This window comes from Corvus kubaryi, unplaced genomic scaffold, assembly GCF_017639235.1.
Source record: "Corvus kubaryi isolate FWS band 111438036 unplaced genomic scaffold, C.kubaryi_AGA036_p1.0 37385, whole genome shotgun sequence".
NCBI lineage: Eukaryota > Metazoa > Chordata > Aves > Passeriformes > Corvidae > Corvus > Corvus kubaryi.
The window spans coordinates 15,220,407-15,241,199 of NW_024581127.1; the positions used below are offsets into that span (position 1 = coordinate 15,220,407).

General features: G+C 37.6%; 1 protein-coding gene across 5 annotated transcripts in view; it reads left to right on the top strand.

Moving 5' to 3' along the window:
- The window catches only part of VPS13B (vacuolar protein sorting 13 homolog B), a 437,572-nt gene that overhangs the window by 378,367 nt on the left and 38,412 nt on the right, over positions 1–20,793 (top strand). For 3 of the 5 annotated variants that reach the window (XM_042036377.1, XM_042036375.1, XM_042036376.1), the window contains exons 41-44: positions 2,665–2,846; positions 2,947–3,081; positions 4,634–4,983; positions 11,178–11,339. In XM_042036377.1, the coding sequence (XP_041892311.1) occupies positions 2,665–2,846; positions 2,947–3,081; positions 4,634–4,983; positions 11,178–11,339 (829 nt within the window). The remainder of the gene's footprint in view (positions 1–2,664; positions 2,847–2,946; positions 3,082–4,633; positions 4,984–11,177; positions 11,340–20,793) is intronic. The other 2 variants (XM_042036379.1, XM_042036378.1) reach the window with 1 other exon arrangement.

The window sequence follows — 20,793 nt, forward strand, 5'->3', positions numbered from 1 at the left end:
GGAAAACAGTGGTGAAAGATCCTCATTGTATTTCCTTTCAGATGGTTCCTACAAGGCTATTTTCTCTCTGTAGAGACTTTACCTTCTTAACCGTGGTTTAGGATGCACTGTCCTGCTCCTCTCAGTCCAGCACTGACAGCGCTTGTCCCTCCCTGGCAGGAGTAGAGGATTCAAGGCCAATTCTTTCCCATGGAGCAGCATTGTCCCATCCTCGTTTGCTGTTTCTCTCTGGTTTTAAGCATGTGGTTGGACTCTGAATTTTGCAGGGAATTGTTTCAGTGGTGTGCCTTTTTGGTTTCTAAGGTGACTCCATTAGGAAACAAAAAGCAGCTTTGAATCTTTTTGTTCCCAGCTTTTTAACTTGCAGAGTACTACCTCTGTGTGGTCTGTTGCTTGTGGGGCAGAAAAACTGGAGAAAAATATGGCTAAATGCTTTACATTATCTCCCTGGTATGAAGCTCCTGCCACATTTCCACATTTCCTTCTGCACCAAGCATGTCCTGTTGCTCTGTCATCATGGTGTTTATGAGTGAGAAATTACAAAAGTTCCACCACAGTAAAATGCTCAATGAATAAAAAGCAGATATATAAAATTTGACTGAATAAGTAATTGGAAGGTTTTGTTTGGTGTTTATTCTATGAAAATATGCATCTCCAAAACAGATAAAAAGAAATAAAAATGCTTCGTCACTGATAGATGCATCAAGAAGTAGGTTTCTGAAGAACAGAAATAGATATTTTCAGAATAAACATCAAATATAAGAAATAAATATCAGAAATAAATCTCCTTCCTCTTTACTGCAATCAGTGTTACAGCTGTTGATGCTAATTAAATCTTAATTCAGAATATCAATGTGCAATTAGTTTTTTTAGAAGTTCTTCATAGTTTGGTTAACATTTTTTTGCACTCATCTACCCTTTTCTCTGTTTTCATTTCATATGTTCCTGAATTTCTGCTTCTAATCAAAATGCAATGAGCAAACAATCTTAAAATATTAATACTTGCTATGAGAGAACTAACCAGTTTCAAAGATTCAAAAGTACTTAGTTGTCTAAATCAGCATATGAATTTTCGTCCTTTTGGATTTGCTTCCTTGTTTTGTTCCAGCAATCTGAGAAATATCCATGGCAGAGCAAAGTAAAGCATCCCATTTCTCTGACTGTGGTCCAGTCCCACAGATAATTTTATCATGTGCACGCAAAGAATAGTTTTATTTCCGAAGATGCCAGTTCTCAAAAGGCCTACAGCACTGTTTTTGGAAGGTAAACAAGCAATTTAAACACGTAAAGAAGCACAGGAAAGCAGCTAAAATTCTAATTAAGTCATTTATGCTTCATACCTTAGTGACCTAATCCATTCTTAATACCCTGTCATGATTCTTTGATAATTAGCTAATCTTGGTTGGGTTTTACTGCTGCATAAGTATTTTATGTCCATAAGTTTTAAGATAGAGCTGTATTTAAGCTCTGTAAATAAATACTACACTAGATAGTTACTGCAACACAAAATAATACTGATAAATTTACCTATCGATGGAATTCCATGTATTTGCAGCTGAACATTTTGAGTACCTTCTATATTTGTGCATAATTTTGAAGTAAAACACATTGCATGATGAAAAATCTGGTCCTAAAAGCATAAGGTATGTTGCTTGGAAAGCCATTGTTCAAATTTAAACTTATGTTTGAATTTAAAATATCTTTAAAATGTCAGTGGAAATGTATTTGTGGTGTTTGATAAAAACTAATGACTTTCGGACAAAAATATTAAGTTAACCTTAGTCCATCTTTCATTAAATTTTATTTTAAAAATAAAGACAGTATTTGACTGATACGGTTGTTATTCTCTTGAATGAAATCTAAACTTTTAAACTAAAACTCTTCAGAGCCAAACTTCAAAGGGAGTGCGAATAAGGAACTTTAAGGATAGTTTTGGCTTAAATTAGAAAGCTTATTTGTACTTCTGTGGTGTCTTAGCAGCCTATAGAATTGTGATGTTGTGTTAGTTTCTCTCAAGAGACTGAAAGATAATGCTTGGAAATTCATGGTGTTAGGAGTGCAGCTATGAAAAAAAATCATAGGGTGGAACTTTAAATGAATAGTTAATATGTTGTAATACATGCTAGTAAAGGGCTCCAGTCTGAGCTTATAACACTTGGAGATTCTTTTTGAATTCTGACTGTAGAATGAGAAGGGCAAAGGAAATAAAGCTTATATAGGCTAGGGGTTCGTACACAGAGGTAGTTTGATGGTTGCAAGTTGGTTTCCTTAAAATCAAGTGAGCAAAGAAATCATTCTCTTGACCAGATAAACTTTCAGCTCATTCTTATAGCTTTAATAATGATAATATACTTTGTTTAGCTATTTCAACAATTAAAGATACCTGGCATATTTTGGTTTTATTTTCTGCAAATAGGCTTCGGGTTTGTGGTTCAAATATTTGTAAATTGAAAGTGCAGTTTGATAAAGGCATGGAAGGATTGCAATCTTGTCTGTTAAGTTCTGCTATGGAAAAAGTACAGACACTGACAATTAAAATAAATTAAAATAAAACCATGATGTTGTCTGTGTCAGAAAATTCATGTGGAACATCATCAATTCCTCCTGTAAGGTGGTAAAATCCTGGAAGTGCTGAAGTACTACTTTGTTATCTTCCTTCTGCAGCTCAGAAAGTGAATCTGGGTCCCAAAGCACATGTGATCAGCTTGTGACCCCCACGGCATTAGCAGCTTGTACCAGGGTTGACTCCTGTTTTTCTCCTTGGTTTGTGCCATCACTAAGTGTGTTGATCCAATTTACCTGTTTGGAAGTCCACCTATGCCATCATCTTGATCAACTCGGCACAGGTATGTACTGCTTTATGTCGAATAATAAAAACATACAGTTCACTGATGCTGGTTAACCACTCTTTTGCTCTGTGTGGTCCCCATTTCCTCATTCAAACAGGTATTCTTGAAATAAGCTATCACAAAGAGTCGCCACTGGCCCAGGCTTCAGAGTGTGATGGCTTGTGTGCACTGAGCCAGTCCCCACAGCCGGCAGTGAGGCTGGATGAGCAGCCCCTTCCTGCCACCGGAACGGGTAACTGTAGAAGCCGTGTGTTTCTCGTAGTCTGATTAGGGACAGCAGGTGCCACTTCACTTTTGAGCCATCTTAGTGAATGAATTTGATCTTTTACATTTTCCAGCATATTAACAGTACTATTAAAATACTTGAAGATTTTGCAACCCCCTTAGTAAGAATTCCTTGGAAGAGCTCTGAGAACTGCAGATTTAAGTTATTTCAGTTATGATCACTTTTGGAGCTACATCTGGTTTTGTTCAGTGCTCTCTGTCATTGCATTAATGGCAAATACATTCCAAGAGATCCTTAGATTATTGTCCGATTTTCAAATGCCAGGAATGTTTGCTATGGAAGATGGACAAACTTCTTGGATAATTTTGACAGGGCCAGCTATCTTTGTGAGTAGTTTTTGTGTTTCTGCAAGTATTATAATATATTCATTATCAAATCATCCTAAGACTGACATTCAATGACTAGAAAATAATTTCTTCTCTATCAGCTACCTCTATCAGTACATAATCTTCCTCACTATTACAGTCCAATTCCAGATGCTCAGTCTTTAAAACTGCATGTACTGGAAAAGGCAAAAATCAGATTAAAATCAAACACAGCTGGTTTATTTCTCAACAGTGACTGAATTGATGCTGTTGTTACTGTTGTTATAGCATCTCAAGGCCTTAAGTTTTGGGGCTCCTTTGTGCTATGTTATACACAAAGGGAGCACAAAACTTGTTGTATCCACTACACTTTTGTAGAATAACACGGCTTGATCCTGGATAGGGATGAGTGTTTTGGTTCCAAATCTGTAGAGCACTAGAGCATATGCTAATTTTAAGCATGTGAGTAGTTCCAGCAACATAAATAATAACATCAGTGGAAATATTTGCATGCTTAATGTTGCACAAGGGGTGTACGTGCTTGCAGGGTCTGCTGCCTCAGTGCTCAGCACTTTGCACGACTAAAACTTCAGTGAATGCGGTAAGATTTTTTTTGTGATAAATTTCTCATGCTTTAGTGTCAGGATATTGTTTTGTTTCATTTCTAGAATTATGGAGTTGTATGTCACATTTCAGTCCATTTGTGGTCTTGAACTGTCCGTAATTGCAGCAAAGACAACTTCCAGTGTGGAGCCTGTTGGCCTGCACAGTCACATGTCAGCAAATACTATATTGCTAATTTTTATTGTGTTTGTAATGTGCTATGTGTGGAATATCATATACACCTACTATAGCAAGAATTCTCACAGAAATATGGTCTCTATTCCAAATAGGTGGCAATCAGAAGCATTGAGCAGTGTGTAGATAAAGCAGTTTCGCTGGCTGGTCCATTTAGCATGAGAGGATTTTGGTTTGCAGATACTTTCTGTTTGCAGGTGCTATTAATTATGATACTGTTTAATATCTGACAAACAGTGTGAACAGGATTCATTTCAGATTTCAGAGATGTCAACTCTTTAATGAATTTACTTGTTTTCATCTTATGTACAACAGTAAAAACACAATTTACAATATATACATACCGAATGCAGCAATGATGATGTTCTAGTCTTGTTTGTTCTTCTACTTTTCAGCACCACCAAAGTTTCTGAAGCCATTTTTATCTGATAAGAACATGCCATCTGAACTAGAATACATGATAGTTTCCTTTGAAGAGCCTCATGTATATCTTCGTCAGTGGAACGATGAGTCAGTGTTCCAGGAGATCCAGTTTTCGACTCGAGCTGACTGTAAACTTCTGGAGTGTCGAAATGTGACCATGCAGAGTGTTGTGAAACCTTTCAAAATCTGGGGGCAGATTGCTATTTCCAGCAGCACAGCAGGAAGGCTGTTGGACTGCACGATAATGGTTGACCCTATTTTCATCAACTTTGGCCAATATGCACTTCATTCTCTAAATACAGCAATTCAAGCTTGGCAACAGGTATGCAAATAATGAGAAATAATATAGCTATTGTGATTAATTTAATAGCAAATTAGAATATCAACTGCTTTCATTAAAAATATTCCAAGATTTAAAAGCTCTAACTTACACTGATAGTGTTTTTTCCTAATAAACATTAATTCTACAGTAGCAGTGAAAATTAGGAAAAAATTATGTAAAGCTAAATGTAGCTAGAACTACCTGAGTTTCAGTGAAACTACATGGATTTATATCAGAATAATCAAAGACCTGGTCTTGAAATGCAAAATATTCCATTAATTTACGAAAAGGTGAGTGCCACATGATACATCAGCTCAGCTCAGTCTGAGCAACTGAGCATATTGTTTCCAGCTACTACTTCCATCCTTATTGAAGTTCAACACTAGTTTCACATTACATTCTGTGCAAGCAGCATTAATGGCTGAAGCCAGTCCCACTATAAGAAACTTGCTTCTGCAATGACCCCTCAAAGGCCTGTAATTCCCTTACTTCACTACAGCCTTGAAATCAAATCATTCTCTTCATCTGCCTGAAGACCTATGTGGAGCCTGGGAATTAATTACCTATCATGGCACTACAATAACAAAGCCCCCAAAAAAGGACAAAGCATCTGTTTTATATCAAAAAATTCTTTTTTAAGGGCATTCCATGGTTTTCTTGTTGCAAAAGGACATTCATAAAACAAGATCTAGTGTGATTTAAATCTTTACAGCTGGCTCAAATATCAATGTGAACAAAAATCTTTGTAGCTCCAATTTCTGTTTTTTGTCATATTTTGAACAATGCTTTTAATAAAAAACAAACATAGAAAGTATAAGAGAGCCCTTGGTAGGCTGTTTAAAATATTTCTGACTTAGTACTAGTCCCTCATCTAAGACATGTGTGGCAACTACTGCAAAATGGCCTTCAGAAAGGTCAGTTTCCTCTTTGGATGGAGGAAAAAAAAAATCTCTCAGACATAGCTATACATATAAATAAAATATGGTGCATAAATATTTAAATGTTTTAAACCACATCACAGTGTGAATGACTGACTGACTACTCTGTGCCTTGAAGGAATATTCTGAGTTGAAAAAAATTGAATTGTATATTTGATTAAGTAGAGCCATATGTCGCATAGTATATTGCTGACAGGTACATTCTATGAATAGTTGGTACTGATTTATACATGGATTTGGCAATGTTAACATGAGCCACAGGAGGATATACTTCTGTAATTGTTGCTGTAATTTTCTCGTTTCCTCTCATGTCAGGGGTACTTGCCACCATGTTCTGATGTGGTGGGTATCTAGCCCAGAGTATTTGAGATTAAAAACTTTCATTGCTTTGAAATTAAGGAACAGTTAGCACGCAAGTGGGTTCAAAATGGCTTATTAAATTAATTGTCGCCAAGATGTTCTTTATGTGACTTTACCTCCAGTTTGAGGGGGTTGGCATGCACTGCATGGGGGAGGAATAAATTTCCCAATAGTAAGTATTGTTTGATTTTTGCTGTTCACACAAAATGAAATATAAATGCTACAAGTAGAAGCATGAATTTAATAACCAGGAAAGGTTGTTTGAATTCTCCACATATTTTTTACTGGATTAAAATCTGCAACAAGTGATGTTGGAGTCAATAGACAGATAGATGAAGCATGAAACAATTTGGCCATGCACCTTTAGGTCAGGAGTTCAGAATTAACAGAAGCCTCTGTCAGTGTCTTTGTTTCCTGGATATGGACTGTTTTTTGGTGGTGGTAGTGGTGGTTTTTTCAGTTGTTTTTTTTTCTTTTTTTAAATTAATTAATGGTGAACATTTTGAAAGTGGATTAAACCTAAAAAATACCAGGCTTTATACTTCTAAGTCACATGCTGAAAATCTGAGAGGATTAGCACTTTTTAAAAACGGTTTCCCCTTTTGACATATTTCACTGTCTAATCTGAAATTCCTGTTTAACTACAAGCAGTAACTGGCTAATGCACATGTAAATGCAAAGCTAGAGTAATGGGTTTAATAATTAAAGACCTGACCAAGGAGCTTCAACATTGTTATTAATTTAGTTTTATTATTTAATAATAACAGACTATCAAGTGAGGTAGAAAAGGCATGTCTTCTGTGAATATACATGTGGTAGAATGTGTGGTGGTTTATTCCCTTTATTTGGGCATTTAAGCCTCCATGAATTGTTTTACAGCTTTAGTGCTTTGAGATATCTAGAGACAGAGGGTCAGCTGAGAAAACAGCTCCCCAGGTATGGTATGAAGTGTTATTCCTGGGAAAAAGCTTTTCCTTTGTGGTCTCGCATTGCAACTGTTTTCCTAAACTCCTCAGAAATTGGAAAAGCTCCTGTTTTAAAACTGTTTTAGACCACTAGAACTTCTTTTCCTCAAGATCTGCATGGTGCTTTTCTGCCTTTCTGTTGGCAGTTGCGTAAGTTTTCTTAATGAGCTGGGATCAGTCAAAATTACGTCTGTGATCACTGTCGTTTCCCCATCTTTCTACCATAAGCACAAAGAACAAAGGGAAAAGGATATGGAAGGTTTCTAGCTGATAATGTCAGGACGTTACCATGAGAGTGAAGTTTAAAGAATCCTAAGGAAAATGTTCTTTTCTCTTAGAGGGGCTTCAAGGGAGATAAGAAGTTGCTAAAGACTTTCTGTCAAAAAAACATTACTAGGTGATAGAGTGTGTGAGAGTGTGTGTGTGTGTGTGTGTGTGTGTGAGGGAGAGAAAAAGCTTGCACTGGTCTTTGGTAGCTTGTGAAGCACAAAGAAAATAACTTTGCGCATATAAAGAAGCCTAGGCTTTTATGGTGTGGGTTTTTTCCAGATCCAGAAATGCTTTGAAATAGCTGTGAGCTAAGACACAAGCAGAAAGTCCTGAGACAGGGAAAGCCTGGTGACAAGTATTATGTGGGATGTTTTTCCCCCTCTCTGAATAGAATTCACGAAATATTTGAAAGACCAATAAAGGAGAGACACTTTCCAGGCCTCTCTGAGAGAAAAGAACAGCTGAAAAATGATCTAAAGAGGGGCAGGAAATTGTCCCTCAGGAACTGACCCTAATCTGTATCTGATTCAGGCTGTTAATCTTTTGCTGATTCTTTTGATTTGCTGTTTTAATTCAGAGAGGGGTTTTTTTCCTAATCCACACTTAGGTGTTTTCAGCTCCTGGAGTCATCATTCAGCCCTTCAGCATCATTGCCACACAAATGTCTGGTTCTATTTGGTTTTATTGTGCGTGGTTTCTCTAGACATTGTTTTATCAGTCAAGATTTCTTCACTCCATCCTTTTGCTGACTTTTTTTTTTCCTCCTTTTCTGCTTACTCTAGAAGCTTCTACTATCAGACTTCAGCAGCAATGTGGGATCCAGTTCCCTGTGATTGGTGCAGGGTTCTGCTGCAGATCCCCAAGGACAAAGAAGCATGGGTTTCCTAGTAGCCACACTGAGCTAAAGCATCCTGAAGCTTCCTTGATGTTCCTTTAGTCATTTGTTATCATCCAGACTGGAGGCATCAGTAGCTTTCTCTTAAGCCTGGCAGCACAGAGCAACACCTTGTTATGCAAATCTTGGTGTTCCTTGGTTAAAAATTTGGAACTATTATAAAATGGAGCCTAAAATACCTCTTTCACTTAACTTTCAGAAGTGTTGCTGTTAAAAGCATTGGATTCTAGTAGCAAATCCAGCTTTCAAGACTAATGATTAATGGCAGTCATTCATCAGCACCAAAATGTGTGCAAGTCTATTAATAATTCCTGATAGGATAACATTCCCTGAGCAGAATTTAGAAGTTATATGCATGCCAAAAACTTGCTGGACTCTCTTTTCCCTCTGGAAAATGCAAAAACCTACAGTTTGTGTTTACTTACTTGAAACTAAGTTAGCTAGTAAGCTAAAAAGAAGGAAGTTCATCATCTTATGGCATTGTTCTTTCAATCTCTGTGTAATCAGCAAGAAAATGTATTGGAGTGAAAAGAAAAAGCTTTTCTTAAATTCCCCTGGGATTGTGTATTGGTTTGACTCTAACAACATGCTGAGCTCTGTGGATAGTAAATCCTCCCTTTTAAAAAGAACATTTTGCAAAGCTGTAACAGGAAAAAATATATATTTGCGGTAGACTTAGGGGTATGTGGGTATGGCAGCTTGACAGTAAAAAGTCATAGATCCTCCACTAGAAAATGCCAAAATAAACTCTGCACTCTGAAGGGGCACTGTAAATGTCAGCCTTTAGCACACCCAGATCTGCTACTGAATGTGATACAAGCATACTGCTCTGTAATGAGATTTGTTGCTTGGAAGAAGTGCAGTTTTGGTTGTGCTCACCTGGCTCCTGTTTCACAAAAGATTCCTGATCTTATGCAGAAAAAGTAATGAGACTTGGGAAGAAGTTTTAATCTAAATATTCTCATGCTAAAATATTCCTAGGGTGAATAGTATTTGCACAAATACTCCCAGGTGATCATTCTGACATTTAGTTAAAAAAGGAATTACAGCCTGCCTTGATTAAGGACAAGAGGCAACGGACACAAACTGAAACAGAGGAAGTTCCATCTGAACAGCATGAAAAACATCTTTACTGTAAGGGTGACCAATCACTGGAACAGATTGCCCAGAGAGGTTGTGGAGTCTCCTTCTTTGGAGATACTCAAAAGCTGCCTGGATGGGATCCCGTATAGCTTGCTCCAGGTGAACCTGCTTTAGCAGGGGCATTGGACTAGGTGACCTCCAGAGGTCCCTTCTAGCCCCAGACATCCTGTGACTCTGCCTGTAGATGCACCTTAGGTTGTTCTGGAGTAACCAGTAGTGAACATGCATTCAAGGATGCTAAATTGAACATACCTTGCACACTTCACTTCTCAGGAGAACTTCCATGTTCCTCACCCACTAACATGCTACAAGCAATGTACCAGACTGCTTTTCATGGATAACTGTGACTGCATAGGGAGATATGAGGAAATATTTCTCTCCCTCTTATTTGATCTCTGAATTTCTGCAGGCTTCCAGGCACATTGTTATCAAGGAGCTAAGGGACCTGTATGATTAGACGCAGGGAAGGTGCTGGCTTTGTTATGTCCATTTAAAAGGTCCACTGAGAGAGCAAGGAGGGGAAGCAGAATCAGCTCTCAAAAGCCATGGAGGTTTTATAAGTTAGAGACAATGTCATGGGAAGAAAGTATGAGAAACAAGTAGCTGAGCTATGTTGTGAAGAGGGAAATCAACCAACAGAAAAATATTGTCATAACAGTGTGCTAGGAAAGATGGGTCAATTAAGAGGTAACAAAAACCACAAGAAGATGAATACTTAGTGTTAGAACCATTAAATTGTATAAAGACTATCCAAATGTTGGGTTTCTTCAAGTAATTGTTGTCATTGTTACATAGTTGCTTGTCACTGGAAGGTGCCAGCCCACTAGTGACTAGGGCAGAATCATCAGTCACACTGTGACCTCTCCCATACACAGGATTATAGTTCGTGCCTTCAGGGGTGGAAGACCTGTAGCTGTGGCAATTTTTATGACTATCATGTAGTCTCATTGTGTCAACAGAGTGACAAGCAGCCAGACAAAAAGCAGGAGATGGATGGAAAGTTGCTGGAGAAAAAATACTGTAAATCTAAAATACTTTTAAAACCCATGATTTTTTAAAAATTTTTTCCTATTAAATGCCATGATGCATTTTCAAACTAGCCTCATGGAGCTGTGAAAATACTCTCCTCATGTCTCCTTTTTTTTCTTTAATTGTCTTTTCAAGTGTTGTGGTATCAGGAAAGAGGGAGTCTTCTGCTGATCCACAGCAATATTTCAAAGTAGAAGCAGAAGTTGGGGAAGAGGAGCTCAGTTGTCAAGCACTCAGAAACGTCTTCACGCCTCTCTGCTCAGCCTGTTGTACTCTGTCTGCCCTATGTAATATATCATTTCCCACAGAATTTAATGTTGTTGATGTTTGTTACCCAAATTAGAAAATTTCATTTTTATTGTAGTTTTAAATCTTTAAGAGTTGCATTACAGAAACATAAAGTAAAATATTTTAAGCCTTAGGATATATTTTGTCAACCCAAAAACTAGACTTTGCAGAGAGTACTACGAGGCCAAAGCTAAGCAAAGAGATCTTGAATTTCTGTGTTGTAATACTTGCCACTGGGCAGGCAGCTGCCAAATGTCCTGCAACTGACATTGCATCTTACTGGCTTTCATATCCCTTTCCTTTCAGAACCGATGCCCTGAGGCAGAGGAGTTTGTCTTCAGCCATTTCGTGATCTGTAATGACACCCAAGAGACGCTGCGGTTTGGCCAGGTGGATACTGATGAGAACATTTTGCTGGCTACTCTCCACAGCCACCAGTACAGCTGGCGGTCTCACAAGTCCCCACAGGTATGTCAGAAAGAGCCCTTCCAGGGCAGCATTTGCTAAAGCTGATGGTGGCTTTATGCGCTGATTCTTTGGTTTTCTCTGTGGTCTCAACTATCTCTAAAGCTCCAATTCCTTCAGGAGTCACACACTGGGGGTGCAACACAGAGAAAAGGTAAACAAAGTGTGAGGAAAGCCAGGAGTCTTTAGAAGTTACTCAAGAGTAGAACTGGATGTGCACTTTTTATAAAACCAAGCAGTTGTGTGAAGCTTCTGAAAAAAGGAAGGACAGCTTGCCAGGTTTCTATTACTAAGCAATCAGTGTTTACCAAGATGTACATTAGAGATTTGGGGAATTTTTTTAATTAATTGTTTTTACCAGAAGCATCTGTTCACTGAAATTGTTTGCAGAACAGGGTCAAACTGGACAAAGCTCTCAACTTGGTGCTTGCCTTAGAAAATATTTGAAATTGTCAGAAACACCCCACTTATATAGTTTAAATAATACAGTTTCTGGGTTACTGGATTTTTTTTTTTTTTTTTTTTAGGATAAACACTGAAACTGAAATAAAATATTTTTAAACTATCAAAAGGAAGTATTTCAATGAAACTATAGAATCATTTAAGTTGGAAAAACCTTTAAAATCACTGAGTCCAACCCAGTACTGCTAAGTCCACCACTAAACTATGTCCCTAAGTGCCACATCCACACATCTTTTAAAGACTTTCAGGGATGGTGACTCAGCCATTCCCTGGGTCGCCTGTTCCAGTGCTTGACAACCCTTACCGTGAAACAACTTTTCCTAATACCAATCTAAACCTTCCTGGCACAACTTGAGGCCATTTCCTCTTGTCCTATTACTAACTGTTACTGGGAGAGGAGACCAACACTTGTGTGGTGGAGAAAAATAGACTTCTCATCTTAATTGAAGACAGGGCAAGAACTTAAACTGAATAAAGTGTTTATGAAACAGCAAACCCATTTCTTCTCTTTTCTTAGTATATACTCAGCTCCTGCTGAGTAGGAAACTACAGACCTATGCCACCCCATTTGCTGAGCAGTAGTCCTGCCATGAAACATTACTAAAATTTTTACAGATCCTAGGAGGAATGTAGTGAATGGAAGTTCCTAACTCCTCTAGAGCCCCAGGAAATACCAGTCTTAGCATGTGAGAAAGAAAGTGAATTTTGAATAGTAATTCTAAACGGGAGCTATGCCCACTTTCACTGCTGACAAGTTTCAAGTTACACTGGGAGGCAGAGATGGTAAATTTGCTGTGGTTTTCATATGTCAGCTGATGGATATGCAAAACTACTGAATTTTACATGATTGTGGTAATCTGTGCAGAGCAAATTCTGCCAGAGTAAACAGTTGCAGCTGACACTGAAGTCAAGGTGTAAGTTAAGAGGAAGCCAAGCTAATAAAGGACCATCTTAGCCCAGCAACAGAGGAGCTGTTATAAAAAGTGTGTGCTGGTGTAGTAGTGACAGAGAGAGGCCTTTGGAGACTTAGAGACCCTGGAGCACCGTACGTCCCTTTCCATGTTTTCTCATACACGCAAAATGCCTGTGATGCTCCATCCCACAGGCGAGCAAACCAAATGGTGACTGTGTTCTGTGCAGCTGGACATGTGTCAGAGTGTGAGACAGGATCCCCACTCATCAGGTGACACAGGATTACAGCTGTTGTTATTGCCTTTGGTTGTGTGAGGGAGAAAGAAAGCTGGCTGTGACCTCTATTTCATAACCAATTATCATTTGCGTTTGTAGCAACCACCCAAAATTATATTTAAACCTTTTCATAAATACATGGAAGAAGAAGGAAATATTTAAAGCAATGTAAATAAACCCAGAACTAAGTAAGGCTTTATTCTTAAAAATTTGTTACATCCATTTTCTGGTTACTTACGTAAAATTATTCAGTTGTGAGAATCCTCATTTTAGATTGATCTATTAAAGATGTAGTTCTGATTATGGTGTATATTCAATAATGGTGCAAACTGGAAAGAGTTTTGAAAATGAAGATTATCTCAAGCAAGTGAAAAGTGGAAGAGTTAAAATGACAGCTCATTACTGATACTTTCTCTTAGTTGCAACTGAACTGCTAAAAACCACCAGCAGATATATATATATGGTGTTAGACATCTAACACCTGGAAAACTTAAGCAGTGCTTTCAGTCACAGACTTGAGCAGTTCAAAACATTCCATTTTCATGGCTGCTACGTAACTTTCTTATTAAATGAAAAAAATAAAAGTGCATGGTGAGAAGTGGAAAAGTCCATCAGAAAACCAAATCACACATAAGGGAGTGGGTGAGGTGACAGTAGGAGCTTCAGATTCATTTTTCAGATATTTGTTCTTCAACTAACAGTTGATGATGTCAAAGGGTTTCCCCATTCTGTTTTGTTCTGATCAGATTTAGATTCACTGAAGAATTGGGCTGATAAAAAGTCAGGAGTGTCATGATGGATTCCCATGTCCCAGGCGATGGCAAAGCTAACAGCTCACTCCTGACTCAGCCACACTGCTGGCCAGCAGGCTCTTCTAGTAGGGAGGTTATACCTCCCTTGTCCCAACCTTTGGAATAATTTCAAGACAATTTCTGCTCTCTTAACATTTTTAAACAGCCATGTCTTGCTGGGAAATTTAGAGACTAAAAAACAGCACTGAGGTAATTTCACTGAAACTGTATGGAAGCACACACTGTTGAGATAGAAACAAATTTTCTTTACAAAGCTCTTGTAAAGAGAGAACCTTGGCATTCCCCTGTAAGCTTATTCATTTGGTTATTGCCAGTACGAGTCATTGTAAATACAGCATGCTTCAGAATGGCATTTCATCTAAACAGTACAATCCTTTGTCATTTTAAATCATACAAAACAAGTTTGTTTAAATATTATTAAAAATGTTGTTGTGTACATTTTTTTAATGATTAATACAAATCCTTGAAATGAAAACAACAACTCAATCAAGACATCAGGTTGTCCCTGTTACACTGTAGCACTTTTCTAATTGTTTCCATGCAAAACCATCTAGAAGCTTGTTATCCAAAGGTCAGAATAATGCCCAGGCAAGGACAAACCCTCTGAGTGTCATATTCATGGAATGCTGGATGACTTCATAGTTATGAAATTATTTCATTTCTCATGATAATTCCTGACTTGCCAAGTTAGTGAATTTTAAGAACTCTGAGAGCAGATTGTAAGATAAATGTGAAATAATCCATACTTCTGGAGTCAGGGACTTCCCTTCAGGCATTAGTTCATACTTGACTTACTTGACTTACTCTTGGGGATAAAATGAGTTAGGACAAGGTCTTAGATACCACATTCTCTTACTGGGAAAGAAAACCAACTTGCACAACTTTGGCTGGCTCATGTTTCTTGTTACACAGGCACTAAGAAGCAGCGGTTGCCATGAAATACTTTATTTAACCTCTGCAAAATGTTTTTTTAGTATGGCAAGGCAGTTCAGTTAAATGAAAATAAATAGTTTTAAAAGGATTGTATTTCTTTTACATTCACATCAATAAAATTCTCCATTTTTCTTTTGCTAATTAAGCATAGAGATGCGGTAATTGCCCATTTAAATTATTTAACACAATTAAATATATATACACCTAAAATATTTTTAACAGATAGTTTTATAATGCTTTATTTACATTTAGAATTAGTTTTATTAATAATGGAACTATAGGCTATAATTTGAAAAATTTCAACTTTTTTATGTTACGAAAACAGCTATAGCACACCAAGGGTTTGGATTTATCAGCTCTTGATGGTGTCCCTCCAACTGTTTGGCTTAACTTAAAGCCCCTTGCTTCCTTCATTTTTTCCTTGCCCAGATCCTTTACATTTCAGGGAACCTAACCTTTCCCTTTTAAGTTTCACTCTGATTCCTGCAAGTCTCGCTAGTTTGGCTAGTATTTCAGTAATAAGTCTGAGGTCCGATGCTCACTCTTCTACACCGCTCCATCCCCCACATTTTCCTCAGATTTCATGAGGTTTTGCCCCCCCTTAGGGATAAGACACTCCCAACTATATAGTCCCTTTCAGAGTTGGGGTAGGTCCAAAACTGATGATATTTGAGGCTTTAAGCAATTCTATCTAAAGCTGCCAGATCTTGTGAGTTCCTTTTGCAGATTTTAATGAAAGTTAGAGGTCTGTAAGATATCATTAAAAGGGAAGAGAAGATACATCATTCTTGTGCTCTACAGACAACACTGGCTCCTACATTATTATTGGATCCAGTCTGTACTCCTTATCTTGATCTTCACATTGTTTTGTGGGATGGGCCCCAGTTACATCAAAAGTCATGTTTGTCTCCAAGACAGCTGTGTTTTTTAGATGAACTGGAGCATATGATACATAGGGTGAAACTCCGAAGTTAGAAGAGATCAGATCTTCCTAGTAATTTACTCAGAGTTAAGGAATTCTGTCTTGAAAGACAGTAGGCAATTGGAGGGTCCCACTAGGGATCACAGCAAATGTAAAAATCAGATACTCATGTGAGAGTCCCCTGAATGTGTTCTGCAGAGATTGTTTGCTTATGAACAGACAGCAGAAATTGGCTATAACATGCTAGTTATAACTAATTGTTTTCCCCACACTCAAACTTCAGCAAAGTCCTTTGAGGAAGCACAGAGTGATGGATTTAAGTTCATTTGTTTGCTTTGCTTTCTATGCAAAACATAGGGTTGCATAGGAGAAGTTTTTAGAAGTAGCAGCTCTCATACTTTTCTACAGTCTCCTTCGAGGGTTACAGTAACAGTTACCCATTTTCACTTTTCATCATCTTTAACTTGAAGCAGCAGATGTAATGGAGAAAAATCAGTTCCTATGTTGAATTGGGCAATGACATCAATGAGAATGTGGTTATAAATAAAATGTATTTATTTCTTATCAAAGTAAGTAAATACGCTCTGTCATTTTATTGCTACTTATATAGAATTTGAGGGAAAATATGTCTATCACTTTTCTGATTATACACTTACAAAGTCTTGAGTAGATATTAGTATTGGTTACTACATTATTAATACCTTCACTGGAACACATTTAAAATTTTTCTTATTTTAAGTAATATGTCTGTGAACACTATGTCTAAATTTTATAAACATACTTTTTAAAGGCTACTATAGTTTAACTGTTGGGGAGGATGAAACAGGAAAACCTTGGAAATATGATTGCCTGACAAAAGATTTTGGGAATATGAAAACTACAGGCAACATCGAAATGAAAGCCACTTTTGAAATACCAGGTCTTAGTTACTGAACAACTAGAAAACAATGGTATGGCCACTGAAGATAATCCCCTCTTGATTGAACAATACCCTCTGCTTGCAGGCAGGTCCAAGGGTCAGAGCAGACCCTACTAGCTCAGCAGAAGGGGTCCAAAGAGTAGTTTTTAGAAGTTAAGATGTAACACTCTATGGTAATATAAGAACTCTTATAGGCTGTATGTAAATGCTATAGGATTTGTATCTTGTATTAGATTGGTTAGTGACAATTAGAATATTCAGTACAGAAGATGATTTATTGTATTGTAACCAGGACTTCAGACATTCTCACTTCCATTCTCTCTTCTATTCACTTCATTCCTCTCTTCCACTTCTACTCTTGCTCTTACACTCTCTCTCTCTCACCCGTTCACTCTCTCACCTGCTTACTCTCTTGGGCCTGCTCAGAGCTGAGTCTAGCAGCTCTGAGCAGTGCCCCAATACCCACGCCTTTACAATAAACCGACTGTGTCCCAAGACCTGCCTATAGAGATCTCTCCATCCGTCTCCGTCCCGACCGAACCCGTCAGTAACCTACATTTAACAAATAGTGAATTTGCTATTTAAGAACCTCCTCATTCTTCTACAAAAAATGACTGAAGCCAAATTTTGATTCATGTTGCACGTCCAGCAGGATCATTGTTATTTATTTCCAAGTTGCGGTTCTTTCAAATATTGGGTTATATAATGTGTAAAATTATATGCAGTACTCTGTAGTTCAAACTTAGAAACTGTAACTTATATATCAGTTGTTATTGGGATATTTTCCCATTTTACTGTTTAGGTATGTTACAGGTTCTCTGAACAATCTCTTGTACTTTACATAATCCTCCCCAGGTCATTTAGAGAACAACATCAGGCAAAAAAAGTTGTATGTTATTTTACACTGTTCAAGTAGTGAGAAGAATGCTGTTGCTTTTTTGGGGGGTCCTGCATTCTAATGCTTATACTATATTGCATGTAATTGAATTTCTAGATATTATCTGGGGCAGATAAGGATTAATAATCTGGTTACTGTTCCTTAACCAAAAGACTCTTCTTCAGTGTGTAGAGTGAGTTTGTATCCGTGAGGTTGAGGTCTGCTTTGCAGGTTATGTTGAGGTTCACAACATCTCCAGGAGCCCCCAGGGTCAGACTTTATCTGTCAAGTGTGACCTTTTTTCTAGTAGTCAGCATGCGAGTAGTGGAAATAGCCTTTTTCCATGCTCTGTACTGGCTTTCTGTCTTACAAGGGCAGATGGCATTGAATTGGCCGTATCTCCCAGGTCACATGAGAAAATGAAGCCAAAATGAAATTCAAGCTGTTTTGGTGGCACTGCAGCTGATAATGTGCAGAATAAATATTTCATTCACTGCTTTTCCAAATACTAGTTGGTTTTATTGTTGTAAATCCTAATCCTAGTCAAGAGCCACCTTGTATTGTGAAAACACAGTAAAAAATACAAATCAAGCTTCTCCTTTAATTTTTCAATTAAAAATTTCTTTGGCTTCAAGTCTTAGAATTCAGCTCCCATCCCCAGAGCTACATTTCCTCCATGCTGCTGCATTATCACAGCTTTTATTTTACTATCTTCTGTCTTTTAAAATAACAACTGCTTCCACACCATTAACCAGGTCCTCACTTGATTCTTCCAAAGCTCTCAAGAGTTCATAGCGATTACACTTGTTCCCCCCAAAAAAAACATTTTCTAATTTTACTTAGAAGACAAATACAATCTAAAGAATCTTGGTGAAACCAAGCTAAATCTGGTGAATCTACAAGCAAAGTAGAAATCAAATTTGCATCACTAAGCATTTTGAGGGCTCAAGCTTTAAATTACTTATACAGCTGGAAATTTATGCCTTTTCTGGACAGGCTCTCTCTCTTCTTAGTCTCACTTTTAATCCCCCATTTTAGTCCTCATGCCTTGTCATATGACACTCAGCTTTATTTACTCAGATTATATCCTTCACTCACACATCTAGCTGAAAACCTAAGTAAATTTTGAGGAGCACGTAGAAACATTCTGTGAAGAGGCATGATAAAGATATTCTTTATTTTAAAGATAGGAGCAGCTTCATCTTAGTCTACCTCCCTTGAAGTAATTTCTGTTCCTCTCAAAACAGAAATCCATAATGGCTAAGAATTACAAATCCAAGCCCCAGCCAAGTCTAGTCAAAACAAAACTCTCTGGGTTATCTGCTGGTATATTTCCCTGACAGAAAACGCAGAAATCAAATATTTACATGAATGAGTGCCTATCTTCACGTATACAATAGATAGTCTGTTTAAATTCTCTCTCAGCTACAAATTTTCACTTATCACTGGATTGTATTTGTTAGAAAGCTTTGAAGTCCATTTTTTTGTACCTTTATGCAATGACTTCTCTTTTCTCCTAATATATGTCCCATACCTCACTATAGTTGTTGAACTTTTTTGAACAGAGTTTCTAGTAAATTCTTAGAATTAGCATAAAGCTTGATGAGTGAAAGGGAGTTAATGGCAATTATTACAGATCTGTAGTATCAGGTCCGTTTGATACCTGTTTGGTCAGAGCAAGGTGCTAATAACACCAAGGTTGTGGGTTCAGTCCCCATATGGGCCATTCACGTAAGAGAAGGACTTGATGATCCCAGTGACTCCCTTCCAATTTAGAAAATTCTGTGAATCTGTAAACCTGTTTTCTGCTAAAATAATGCTAGTGTCTGATTACTTCGTTCTCTAAAATCACTTCCGTTTTTATTTCCTGCCATATATCTCCGCATCACTTAGTGTCATTTGCTAATTATTTCTAGCCATCTTTTCCAGAAATCTCACATTTAAATAAATTAATCATCCAGAGATCCTTTTTTGTTTTCGTGGAATGCATGTTTCTTGGCTCAAAAGTACATTTATACAGTACCCAGTTCTTATACTCTTAGATACTAGATATCTTTAAAGTAAATTATGAAGGCTGTAAACTTCATGTTTACCGGTATGCAAATTGTATGTTTGTAAAATAAGAAAATGCCAATATATGATAGTAGCTTTTCTTTATTTTTCTTTCTGAACCTTGAAGTTAAATGCAGACTAATCGTTGTGCTACAAGAAAATTAGTAAGGCAGCATTTGGGAACTAATGACTGCTCAGGGAAAGCTGACAGCATGTTCCTTGGGAACATTCAACTCGTGAGCAAAGTTGTTTATACAGGGTGGGAGACATCCTAACGTTGTAGCTACATGCAATTACTAATCGTCAATTATGGCATTACATGACATCTATCTTTGGAGAACACAGTATTTTGTGGACCTGCAAGCTGAGACTGACCACTTAAGTACCTTTTCTCATTATTTGGCTGTCACTTCCAGCTACCATTCTCTCCAAAGTAAACAGTTTTCTTATTTCTCCTAATTTTCATATGTGATGAGATTTATTCCCAGCTGCCTCTGTAAGAAACTGAACGTATTCCAGCCACTGCAATTGGATTTTTTTGTTGTTTTCTTTTTCCTTTTCTGTAACTAATACTTCAGAATCGAAGTGACATGTTTGTTTATGAGTTTGACTATCCTAGTGTATAGCCTCCCTCAGCATAACCTTGAATATAAAGCTGTGCCCACATGTGTGTACATCCAGATGCCTGTCCTCGAACACACGGGCACGTATCAGCCTTTGTGCTTCCAGCATAAAACTCATTTGAATCTGAATGCAACAGTCATCACTCTTGCAAATTCAAAAGCCACCCACTGAATGGATGTTATTGTTCTGTGTGTAACTTGTGCTGAGGATACCACAAATTGCAAACAGGCTACTGAGTTGTAATATCTTTAAAAGTTACTGCTGTGGTTGTTTCTTAAAACAATGAAGGAAACCCCAACATCCAGCCCTTCATTGAAGTCCAACTGACCAGACCCATGGTGAATGCTATCTCTTTCTGGAAACAAATCATGGAAGAACACAGTATTTACAAGTTCCAGTTTTTCATAGTATAAATAATCAATCTTTGGGCCTGATCCTGTTCTCAGTTACTTAAATTAATTAATGACAGATGTCCAAAATCAGAGTGAAATTCAAGCCTCAAGAGAGAATTCCCACAAGGCCTTCATATGACTGTTTTAAAGAACTTAAGTGATGCTTAGGCTCTGTGCTGGCCCTCTGCAAAGAATAAATTTTACCCAGAATGCTTATTGCTTTGATCCCTTATATATAACTCACATCCTTAAGTTTGCACAGCCACAAAAGATCTA